Source organism: Carlito syrichta, unplaced genomic scaffold, assembly GCF_000164805.1.
Source record: "Carlito syrichta isolate Samal-C Ts95f unplaced genomic scaffold, Tarsius_syrichta-2.0.1 Scaffold124018, whole genome shotgun sequence".
In the NCBI taxonomy this organism is placed as follows: Eukaryota; Metazoa; Chordata; class Mammalia; order Primates; family Tarsiidae; genus Carlito; species Carlito syrichta.
In genome coordinates, this window is record NW_007068114.1 from 56674 (window position 1) to 68925 (window position 12252).

Sequence of the window (12252 nt, forward strand, 5' to 3'; positions counted from 1 at the left end):
CAGCAGCACTGCACTCCAGTCTGGGCAACCGAGCGAGACTCCAACTAAAAAAAAAGAAAAAAAAAAGAAATGGGGTCTTGCACTATGGTCCAGGCTGGAGTACAGTGGCACAATTATAGCTAACTTAAGTCTCGTATTGCTGGGCTCAAATGATCCTCCTGTCTCAGCCTCCCAAATGGCTGGGATTATAGGCGTGAGCCTCCGCACCTGGCCACCACTTCTTTTAACCGAGAACAAGCAACGCTTACCTCCAGCCTGGACCATCCTCCGCCTCCTCGCTGGGCTGAGCCCTCGCAACCCACCGTCAGTTTCCCAAAGGGCTGAAGGGCTTTGTTCCCACCTACGGCCTCTCAAGTCTTTGGGCTGCCTGGAACCCTCTGTGGCTCCCGGCTCAGTCAGAATCAAAGCACAGCACTTACTGTGGCCCACAGGGCCCAGCACGATCCACACCCCGCCCCATCCTTCTCCCAGTTGCTCACCCACTGTACTTCGGCGATGCTGCCTTTGCCCGCTGCTCCTGCCCCAGGCCCAGGCCACTCCCACCTCAGAACCTTTACAGAGGCTGTTCCCTGTGCCAGCAACACCCTTGCTCCAGACATCCCCAAGGTTTCCTTCCTCCTCTCCTTCAAGGACCTGCTAGAAACTCACCTGTCCATGAAGCCTCCCCTGACCAAGCCACTGATGGATGGATCTCTTCCCCGAAAGCATCCCAAACCCCAGCCCTGCTCTGACTTGAAGTCTTAAGCATATATGACATAGATGATGACAAAGAAACATCAGATTCCTGCGGGAAGAATTTCTGTCCCTGTGTTGTTCACATGTGTGTCCTCAGTTCTGAAACAGTGCCCTGCCATAGAAACTTCTGCAGTGTTGAAAACGGCCTAGATCTGGCTGGGCGTGGTGGCTCACACCTATAATCTCAGCACTTTCGGAGGCCGAGGTGAGAGGATTGCCTGAGCCCACAGGTTTGAGACCAGCCTGGGCAACTTGGTGAGACCTCGTCTCTACAATAAATTAAAAAATTACCAGGGCTGGCGCGTGCCTGTGGTTCCAGCTGCTTGGAAGGCTGAGGCAGAAGGATCACCTGAGCCCAGCAGGTCAAGGCTGCGGTGGCCATGATCATGCCACTGCACTCCAGCCTGGGTGACAGAGTGAGACTCCAACTCAAAAAAAAAAAAAGAAGAAAAGAAAATGGTAGTAGCCACTGGCCATATATAGGTACCAAGCATCGTGAAATTAGGCAGGTGTGGGGGGCGTTCTATTTTTATTCCAGTTAAATGTACATATTTATGTATGTATTTATGTGTCGAGGTCTCTGTTGTCCAGGGTGGAGTGCAGTGGCACAAACACGGCTCACCACAGCCTTGACCTTCTGGGCTCAGGCGATCTTTCCAACTCGCCTCCTGAGTAGCTGGGGCTACAGGGGCACGCCACCAAGCCCACGTAATTTTTAAATTTTTTTGTAGAACATGTTGCCCAGGCTTATCTCGAATTCCTCAGCTCAAGCGATCCTCCTGCCTCGGTCACCCAAAGTGCTGGTATTACAGGCGTGAGTCACCGCACCTGGCCAAATTTAAATTTAAGTAGTCACATGTGGCTACTGGCTGTCTTACTGGACAGTGAAGAGAATAGTGTATAAATATTTGCAGCACTTTGTTTATTTATTTTTTTGAGTTGCAGTCTCACTCTGTCACCCAGACTGGAGTGCAGCGGCCACTCCCGGCCACCGCAGCTTCAACCTGCTGGGCTCCGGCGATCCTTCTGCCTCAGCCGTCGAAGTAGCTGGAACTACAGGCGCGCGCTACTACGCCTGGCTCATTTTGATTTACTGTAGAGATGAGGTCTCGCCAAGTTGCCCAGGCGGGTCTCGAACCCGCGGGCTCAGGCAATCCGCTCACCTCCGCCTCCCAAAGGCGCGGGATTACAGGCTGAGCCACCGAGCCCGGCTTGCATTCATTCAGTTTTAATGCTCGTGTCAGCTCTAGGTGGTAAGTACTGCTAATAGCCCCATTTGACAGATGAAAACACGGAGGCACAGAGAGGTTGATAACTGACCAAAGTCACACAGTTTAGACATAGCAGACACCAAATTCAGTTCCAATGATCCTAACAAACACTGCTCTCTCTGCAATGAGTGCAGCCTTAGGACTCTCCTCTCTCAGTTGTTTTCCCGGAGATGGGGGGTTCGTGGTGGTCAGATCAAAGGGTTACAAGATGTACCCACAGCCTACCTTGGTTCCCAGCGGCAGGGAAGAGAGGTGGCACCCCTCGGGGCTGGAAGTCCGGGAAACCCTCGGAGACCCAAGACCTGGAAGGATAGAGAGGGACTTGGTGAGGACTGGGAACTTTGAGGAAGTCCCACCCGGCCAGGATGCTCACCTGAGCGTGAACTGGTGAAGTCTTTGTCACCCCCAGGGGGCCGGCCCCAGTCAGTCTCAGGGGACCGATGGGAATTCAGGTCCAAGGACTCAGGCAGGCTCTGGGGGGGGGGGCGGTCAAGAAAGGGGAAGAAAGGTGACCATGATCAGCATTATTATTGCCATTTTTCTTTCTTTCTTTTCTTTTCTTTTTTTTTTTTTTTTTGAGTTGGAGTCTCACTCTGTTGCCCAGGCTGGAGTGTAGTGGCACACTCACAGCCACCACAGCCTCGACCTTTTGGGCTCAGGCAATCCTTCTGCCTCAGCCTTCCAAGTAGTCGGAACCACAGAAGCGCACTACCATGCCCAGCTAATTTTTTTTGATTTATTGCAGAGACGAGGCCTCACCATGTTGCCCAGGCTGGTCTCAAATCCCCGGGCTCAGGCAATCCTCTCGCCTCAGCTTCCCAAAGTGCTGGGATTATAAACTTGAGCCACCATGCCCAGCCCATTTCTCTTTCTTTCTTTTTTTTGAGTCGCCCAGGCTGGAGTGCAGTGACACATTCATGGCCACTGCCCCCTTGACCTGCTGGGCTCAGGCGATCCTTCTGCCTCAGCCTTCCAAGTAGCTAGAACCACAGGCACTTGCCACCAAGCCTGGCTGATTTTTTTGATTTATTGTAGAGACAAGGTCTCACCAAGTTGCCCAGGCTGGTCTCGAACCCCTGGTTTCAGGCAATCCTCTCGCTGCCGCCTCCCAAAGTGCTGGGATTACAGGTGTGAGCCACCATGTCCCGCTCATTATTACCATTTTTCAAGTACTTAGCAACTGAGACCAAATAGAGCAGGATCAAGATTATAAACCAGGAGCTGTATGTCCTGGTTTTAAATCCCAGCTCTGCCATATATTAGTTATGTGACCTTGGACAAGTTGCTTTACTTCTCTGGGCCATATTTCACTTTTGTATAGTATTTATTTTTAATTTCTGAAGCACAGTCTTGCTATGTCTCTTACAGTCTTGCTATGTCTCTTACCAGGCTGGAGTGCAGTGGCATGATTATAGCTCACCGCAACCAGGACCTCCTGGGCTCAAACAATCCTCCCGCCTCAACCTTCCCAGTAGCTGGGGCACATGCCACCATGACCAACCAATATTTTTATATTTTTATATTTTGTATACATAGGGTCATACTACATTGCCCAGGCTGGTCTTGAACACCTGGCCTCAACTAAACCTCTCACCTTGGCATCCCAAATATGGGGATTACAGGCGTAAGGAACGATACCCAGTCCATTATCTCACTTTTTTTTTTTTTTTTTTTTTGGTGAGTCAGAGTCTCACTCTGTCACCCAGGCTGGAATGCAGTGGCATGCCCACGACCACCCCAGCGTCAACCTGCTGGGTTCAGGCAGCCCTTCCGCCTCAGCCTTCCAAGTAGCTGGATCCACAGGCGTGTGCTACCATGCCCAGCTAATTTTTCTTTTGATATATTGTAGAGACGAGGTCTCACCAAGTTGCCCAGGCTGGTCTTGAACCCCTGAGCTCAGGTTACCCTCTCACTTCAGCCTCCCAAAGTGCTGGAATTACAGGCTTAAGTCACCACGCCCGGCTTATTTCACATTTTGATATGAGGGTTGAGACAAACATGCCCAGCACTTAGCATAGCACCTGCCATGAGGCCAGACATCATAAATGCAAGGTTTTATAATGACTGCACTCAACACATGCTAAGCATTTTACTGGCATTATGTCATTAAACCCCACAATACACGCTATGAATATTATTATTCCTATTTTATGATGATGATTATTCCTGTTTTACATATCATGAGACAGGCTTAAAGTGATGTCAGTGCTGGGCATGGTGGCTCACACCTGTAATCCCAGCACTTTGGGAGGCAGCAGTGAGAGGATTGCCTGAGCCCACGGGTTTGAGACCAGCCTGGGCAACTTGGCGAGACCATATCTCTACAATAAATAAAAAAGTTAGCCTGGTATTGTGGCACGTGCCTGTAGTTCCAGCTAATTGGAAGACTGAGGCAGAAGGATCGTCGGAGCCCAGCAGGTCAAAGCTCCGGTGGCCATGAGTGTGCCACTGTACTCCAGCCTGGGCGACAGAGTGAGACTCTGACTCAAAAACAACAACAACAACAAAAAATGAGGTCACCGGGCTCGGTGGCTCAGCCTGTAATCCCGAGCTTTGGGAGGCTGAGGTTAGTGGATTGCCTGAGCCCGTGGGTTCGAGACCTGCCTGGGTAAATTGGTGAGAACTCATCTCTACAATAAATCAAAAATTAGCCGGGCGTGGTAGCATGTGCCTGTAGTTCCAGCTACTTGGAAGGCTGAGGTGGAAGGATCGCCGGAGCCCAGCAGGTCGAGGCTGCGGTGGCCAGGAGCGGCCACTGCACTCCAGTGTGGGTGAAACAGTGAGACTCCAACTCTAAAAAAAAACGAGGTCAATGACTGATTTCACAAAGATAGCAGAACTGGGATCTGAACCCACGTCTTTTGGACACTGGGTTTTAGGTCAGAGGAAGCAGCAGTGCTAACTCAGCTATAATGCCAGCAGTGCTAACTCAGCTATAATGCCACGGGTCAGAAACCTCTCCTCCTTGGGGGTTTATGACCCATGGTGTCTGGTAAATGTTTCACAAATGCCTCTCTGGAGGAAGAGAGCCCTGTTCTGCAGCGTTTTCCAATGTAGATGGTGTAAACACTCCCACTGTGGTGAATTTCAAGCTACCAGCCTGATGACATCACGGAAGGTGGAGCTGGGAAGAGACAGACACCACCTGCTCTTAGGAGCTGTTAGGAACCTGCCCTGGCGCTCCACTGACAAAGAGGGCAGCAAGACACACGAGGGAACAAGAGCTTGCAGAGGGCCAGGCCCGGTGGTTCACACCTATAATCCCAGCACTTTGGCAGGCCAAGGTGGGAGGATTGCTTGAGATCAGGAGCTCGAGACCAGCCTGGGTAACATAGTGAGATCCCATCTCTACAAAAAATCAGCCAGGCGTGGTGTCATCCCAGCTACCTGGGAGGCTGAGGGGGAAGGATCGCCTGAGGCCAGGAGGTTGAGGCTGCAGTGAGCCATGATTGTGCCACCTCATTCACTCCAGCCTGGGTGATGGACTGAGGGTCTGACTCAAAAAAAAAAAAAAAAAACGACTTCCAGAAGTTAGGGTACTTGCCTAAGGTCGGTTCCTTGATCAAGGGAAAGGGAAAGAAGCAGGTAGTGGACTGGGCCAGGAACAGATGGGACAGGAAACTGATGGGCATGGGCAGATAAATGTGCGCCTCTCACCTCCCTCTCTGAGGACTCCTCGCCTTGGAGTACGGGAGATGGGGAGTCAGGCTCAGTATGCAGGGGTGGTTTCTGGGGTCCACTCAGACCTGCTAGTGTGTCTTCTACCATCCACAGTTGCTGCTGGGCAGATGCTCTGTCCTGAGGGGAGGAAAGGAATTTGTTACTCGAAGGTAGGAGAATGCAAGTAAGGTTACACAGTTGATGGGCCGCAGCAAGGGGCTGAAATCAGTTGGGCTGTGTTGATGGAATCAGGGTTGACTGTTTTCCATGTGACCATCCAGGTGAACTGAAAAGATCATCCTGGCCAGGCGTGGTGACTCACACCTGTAATCCCAACACTGTGAGAGGCCGAGGTGAGAGGACTGCCTGAGCCATGGGTTGAAGACCAGCCTGGGCAACTTGGCGAGACCTCATCTCTACAGTAAATTAAAAAATTAGCCAGGCATGGTGGTGTGTGTCTGTAGTTCCAGTTACTTAGAGGGCTGAGTCGGAAGGATCACCTGAGCCCAGCAGGTTGAGGCAGCGGTGACTGTGAGCATGCTACTGCCTTCTAGCCTGGGCAACAGAATGAGACTCTGACTCAAAAAAAAAAGAAAAAGAAAAAGAAAACAAAAGACAGCCTTTTCTGTGCTTCTCTGAAGTGTAACTGCTGTTGGAAATACATGACCATATAAATATGTGTGAATCTTTCTGAATTCTGTGCCCTGTTCTAGTTCTCTGGTCTATTTGTCTAACCTTGTGGTGATACCACGCTGACAGGTGGATTAGCCATAGCTTTTTTTTTTTTTTTTTTTTGAGTTGGGGGTCTCGCTCCATTGTCCAGGCTGGAGGGTAATGGCGTGATGACTGATTACCACAGCCTCAATCTCCTGGGCTCAGGTGATCCTTCTTCCTCAGCCTCCCAAGCAGCTGGGATCATAGGCACACATCACCATGCCCGGCTAATTTCTGTATCTTTTGTAGAGATGAGGTCTCGCTATGTTGGCCAGGCTGATCTCGAACTCCTGAACTCATGTGTGTTCTTCCAGCCTTGGCCTCCCAATGTGCTGGAATTATAGGTATGAGCCAACGTGCCTGGCCTTTTGTATTGTCTTTTTTTTTTTTGAGTTGGAGTCTCACTCTGTCGCCCAGACTGGAGTGCAGTGGCCGCTCCCAGCCACCACAGCCTCGATCTGCTGGGCTCCAGCGATCCTTCTGCCTCAGCCTTCCAAGTAGCTGGAAATACAGGCACGCGCTACCACGTCCGGCTAATTTTTTGATTTTATTGTAGAGATGAGGTCTCACCAAGTTGCCCAGGTGGGTCTCGAACCCACGGGCTCAGGCAAGTCACTCACCTCGGCCTTCCAAAGCACAGGATTACAGGCTGAGCCACCAAGCCTAGCTGCATTGTCTTAATCATCTAAGAATTCTGGTACAATGTTGACTAGAAGTGGTAGTAGCAGACATCCTGGTCTTGTTCCAAGTATCATCTAGTAAATGATCATGTTTGTTGCAGGTTTGTTATTGATACCTCTTATCAGATTAAGGCAGCTCCTTTCTATTACTATTTTGCTGAGAGCTTGAACTTGAACTCTGTCAGATATTTTTCTACGTCTATTGAAATGATCATGTGATTTTTCTCCTTTATTTTGTTAAACACATGGGCCGATTTTCAAATGTTAAACTAACCTTACATTCCTGTAATAAACTCAATTCTGTTGTGATGTATTGTTCTTTTACATATTGCTGGTGCTGAGCAACATTTAATTCCAGTAGGCAGGAGATTAAAGCTAAGGGTTGGGTTTTAGAATGAAGTGAGAGGAGCTTAGAGTAAAAAGGATGAGATTTCCGTCAATATATTTAACGAGAGACATAATTTTTTTTTTTGAGTCAGTGTATCACTCTGTCGCCCAGGCTGGAAGACAGTGGCATGCTCATGCCCACCAAAGTCTCAACCTGCTGGGCTCAGGCGATCCAAGTAGCTGGAACTACAGCGTGTGCCACCATACCTGGCTGATTTTTTTTTTTATTTTTTGTAGAGATGAGGTCTTGCCATGTTGCCCAGGCGGGTCTCGAACCCACGGGCTCAGGCAATCCACTCACCTCAGCCTCCCAAAGGTGCGGGATTACAGGCTGAGCCACCGAGCCCGTCTTCATTTTTTGATTTATTGTAGAGATGAGGTCTCGCCGAGTTGCCCAGGTGAGTCTCCAACCCGCGGGCTCAGGCAATCCACTCACCTCAGCCTCCCAAGGCGCGGGATTACAGGCTGAGCCACCAAGTCCAGCTGAGATATATGATTTTTAACTAGAGGTATATGATTCAGAGCTTGATGGACAGAGTTAGAATAAAGAAGCAGGTGTGAGGCTAAGCAGTGGAGTGTATATTTTAGAGGTGGGACTTGAACTAAAGGATTGGGTTTAGAACTGGAAACTCCAGAGGGTAAGTCTAACAGCAAAAGTCAGGATGTAAGAGACGCACTTGCAGGATAGAGACAAGGCTGAGGGGTAGGAGTTTGCTAGCGAGAGCAGGGCTTCAACAAGAGGAGAGATTTGGAACCAGAAGGGAGAATGGCTCTAAATTTGAAAGTAGGTATTCAAATGAAAGGCATGGTCTTTTCTCTCTCTCTCTCTCTCTCTCTCTTTTTCTTTTTTTGAGTAGGATTCTGTCGCCTAGACTGGAGTGCAGTGGCACGCTCATGGCCACTGCAATCTCAACCTGCTTGGGCTCAGGTGATCCTTCCACTTGTCTTTCAAGGAGTTGGAACCACAGGTGTGTGCCCCATGCCCGGCTTGGCTAATTTTTTTATTTATTGCAGAGGCGAGTTCTCACCAAGTTGCCCAGGCTGGTCTTGAACCCCTGGGCTCAGGCAATCCTTTCACTTTTTTTTAGTCGGAGTCTCATTCTGTCGCCCAGGCTGGAGTGCAGTGGCACGCTCATGGCCACCGCAGCCTCGACCTGCTGAACTCAGGCGCTCCTTCAGCCTCAATCTTCCAAGTAGCCGTAACTACAGGCGTGCGCTACCACGCCGGGCTTATTTTTTGATTTATTGAAAAGACCAGGTCTCACCAAGTTGCCCAGGCTGATCTGGAACCCCTGAGCTCTGGCAATCCTCTTGCCTCGGTCTCCCAAAATGCTGGGATGACAGGCCAGAAACACCGCGGCCAGCCTGGGCATGGTCTTAACTATAAGACGCTCAGAATGAAAAACCACGGCGAGGGGGAGGAGCTTGGGTTGAAGTGGGCGGGGCTTCAAGCAGGAATGTACCTGGGGAGAACCGAGGTGCAGCAAGTACTGGAGGGTCTCTCTTAAGGTGCCCAGCTCCTGCTCCAGGCCGCTGTACGTGTCCCAAACCCGCTCTCGCTCCTCCGGTGACAGAAAGTGGGAGACACAAGGTTAGATCCCCCCACCCACCAGACAAGGTAAGGAGGGAAAGAGACCTGGCCCCTGGCCATTCCCATGGGGCTCTGTGCTTGGACTCCTGGGGACCCCAGAGTCTATATGGAACCTGCAATTCTGATGCGCTGCTAGTCTACACTAGGTTATTTCTGCACCCTCCCCCTACACTAGGGCAGTAGAGTCTTCAGATCCAGTGAATTCTTGGGATAGTCAAGTCCAAACACCCACACGCCCTGGGGCAGCAATACCAATAATACCAATAATAATACCAATAATAATAGTAATAATAATAGCAGCCAACACTTATTAAGCACTTGTCATGTGCTGGGCACTGTTCTCCATGCTCATTTAATTCTCGTGAGGTAGCTACTATTATTGTATTCGTTTATGGATAATAATAATGATAGGCACGGTGGCCCATGCCTTTACTCCCAGCACTTTGGAAGGCCCGGGCAGGAGGATCGCTTGAGTCTATGAGTTCAAGAACAACTGGGGCAACATAGCAAGACACTGTCTCTAAAAATAATAATAATACTATGACCGGGCTCGGTGGCTCACCCTATAATCCCAGCACTTTGGGAGGCCGAGGTGAGTGAACTGCCTGAGCCTGCGGGTTTGAGACCAGCTTAGGCAACTTGACGAGACCTCGTCTCTACAATAAATTAAAAATAAGCCGGGTGTGGTAGTGCATACCTGTAGTTCCGACTACTTGGAAGGCTGAGGCAGAAGAATTGCCAGAGCCCAGCAGGTCGACGCTGGGGTGGCCATGAGCGTGCCACTGCACTCCAGCCTGGGTGATGGAGTGAGACTCCAACTCAATAAATAAATAAATATATAAATAATATTAATACTATAATCCCAGCACTTTGGGAGGCCAAGGTGAGAGGATTGCCTGAGCCCATGGGTTTGAGAGCAGCCCGAGCAACCTGGCAAGACCTCATCTCTACAGTAAATAAATAAATAGTTAGTTGGGTGTGGTGGTGCACACCTGTCCCAGCTACTTGGAAGGCTGAGGTGGAAGAAGCACCTGAACCCAGCAGGTCGAGGTTGTGGTAGCCATGAGCATGCCACTGCACTCTAGCTTGGACAACAGAGTAAGACTCCAACTCAAAAAATAAATAATAGCCAGGCTCAGTGGCTCAGCCTGTAATCCCGTGCCTTTGGGAGGCTGAGGTGAGTGAATTGCCTGAGCTCGTGGGTTCGAGACCCGCCTGGGCAGTGAGACCTCATCTCTACAATAAATCAAAAAATCAGCTGGGCATGGTGGCGCATGCCTGTAATTCTGGCTACTCGGAAGGCTGAGGTGGAAGGATCTCCGGAGCCCAGCAGGCCGAGGCTGCGGTGGCCGGGAGCGGCCACTGCACTCCAGTCTGGGCAACAGAGTGAGACTGCAACTCAAAAATAAATAAATAAATAAATAATGATAATAACACCTAAATTTTGCTTACTAAGTACCAGGCACTTAAATGTTAAGTATTCAGTCATTTATTTATTGACATATATTAATGTAATCCCGTAATGGCCCTGAGAAGTAAATATAATCATCTCAAATTTACACAGGAGGCATTTAAGTCAAGAGGGGTTAAGTTACATTTCTTTTTTCTTTTTTTTTTTTTTTTGAGTTGGAGTCTCACTCGGTTGCCCAGACTGGAGTGCAGTGGCCGCTTCTGGCCACCGCAGCCTCGACCTGCTGGGCTCCAGCGATCCTTCCGCCTCAGCCTTCCATGTAGCCGGAATTACAGGCATAGGCTACCATGCCCAGCTGATTTTTTGATTTATTGTAGAGATGAGGTCTCGCTGCCCAGGCGGGTCTCGAACCCGCGGACTCAGGCAATCCACTCACCTCAGCCTCCCAAAGGCGCGGGATTACAGGCTGAGCCACCAAGCCCGGCTAGTTACATTTCTAAGGTCACACAGCCACCATGAATAAGAACTAAGATTCAGAGCCAGAAATCCCACATTAAAAGCATCCTCTTTCTTTTCTTTTCTTTTCTTTTTTTTTTTGAGTCTGGCTGTTGCCTCGGCTGGAGTGCAGTGACACAACCATGGCTCCCCACAGCCTTGACCTCCTGGACTCAGGCAATCCTCCTGCCTCAGCCTTCCGAGTAGCTGGGACTACAGGTGGGTGCCACCATGCTCAGCTAACTTTTGTATTTTTTGTGGAGATGAGCTCTCGCTGTGCTGCCGAGGCTGGTCTTGAACTCCTGGGCTCAAGTGATTAAAATCACCTTCTTAAACAGCTACATTAAATTGTGCGATGCTTTGGTTGCATGCCCATCACCATCTAGGATGGTCGAGATTACTGGTTTATAATTTGGGGAGTGGACAGACATCTCTAGAACCTTCCTTAGAGCCTTTGGGGCAGGTCCCCTTCATTACCACCTGTACTATCTCGGGGCCTCCCAAGAGGGTGGGCCCCTTCCCAGATGCTCACCTGAGTCAGGTGACAAAGAGTCGCCCTCACACTGACCAGTCGGTCCTGCAGGAGGCGTTGGCGACCCCAGGCCCTCCCTGGCACCCCTGCCTCCCTGGTTGCTTGGCCCAGCTGCTGCCGGGTCAACTCCAGGGCTGCTTCTAGCTGCTCCTACATGGAGAGGAAAGGTGGTGAGGAAAGCAAAGGTGCCCTCTCGTATCCCGGACATCCAGGCAGCATCCTGATGTCCAGTCAGGAAGGGCTGAGGCCAGGCGGAGAGGCCAGACACCCCTTTCCCATCCCCGTGTCCCGAACCTTCTCCTCCTGCCTCTGGTCTATCTCCTCTTGCAGCCTCCTCAGGAGCCGGTCCTGCCCGCACAACTTGGTCAACAGAGTCTGGAAAAAGGGGAGCAGGAACTATTTATGGCCCAGATCTGGCTCTTCCCCCAATCCTCTCTCCACCACCCAGAACATTCTCTCGCCAACTCTGGGAACTCAGAAGGGGTGGGCTTGGTGAGAACTTACATCTGTCTCCAAGCTTTGGTGGAAGGCTGACTCCACAGGAGGCCCCGGCTGAGGAGAGAGAGAAAGGTCAGTGGTCAAAAGGGACACACACAGATCGGGCGTGGTGGCTCATGCCTGTAATCTCAGAACTTTGGGAGGCCGAGGCAGGAGAATTGCTTGAGCCCAGGAGTTCGAGACCAGCCTGGGCAACATAGTGAGACCTCATCACTACAAAAAAAAAAAAAAAATTAAGCCGGGCTCAGTGGCTCAGCCTGTAATCTTGCGCCTTTGGG

General features: G+C 50.5%; 1 protein-coding gene across 1 annotated transcript in view; it reads right to left on the minus strand.

Moving 5' to 3' along the window:
- Nucleotides 1–12252, minus strand: part of PLEKHA4 (pleckstrin homology domain containing A4) — a 37725-nt gene that overhangs the window by 13923 nt on the left and 11550 nt on the right. The window contains 7 exon segments of the mRNA XM_021707764.1: nucleotides 2232–2308; nucleotides 2380–2479; nucleotides 5664–5804; nucleotides 8911–9009; nucleotides 11477–11626; nucleotides 11771–11851; nucleotides 11981–12028. Of these exon segments, the coding sequence (XP_021563439.1) occupies nucleotides 2232–2308; nucleotides 2380–2479; nucleotides 5664–5804; nucleotides 8911–9009; nucleotides 11477–11626; nucleotides 11771–11851; nucleotides 11981–12028 (696 nt within the window).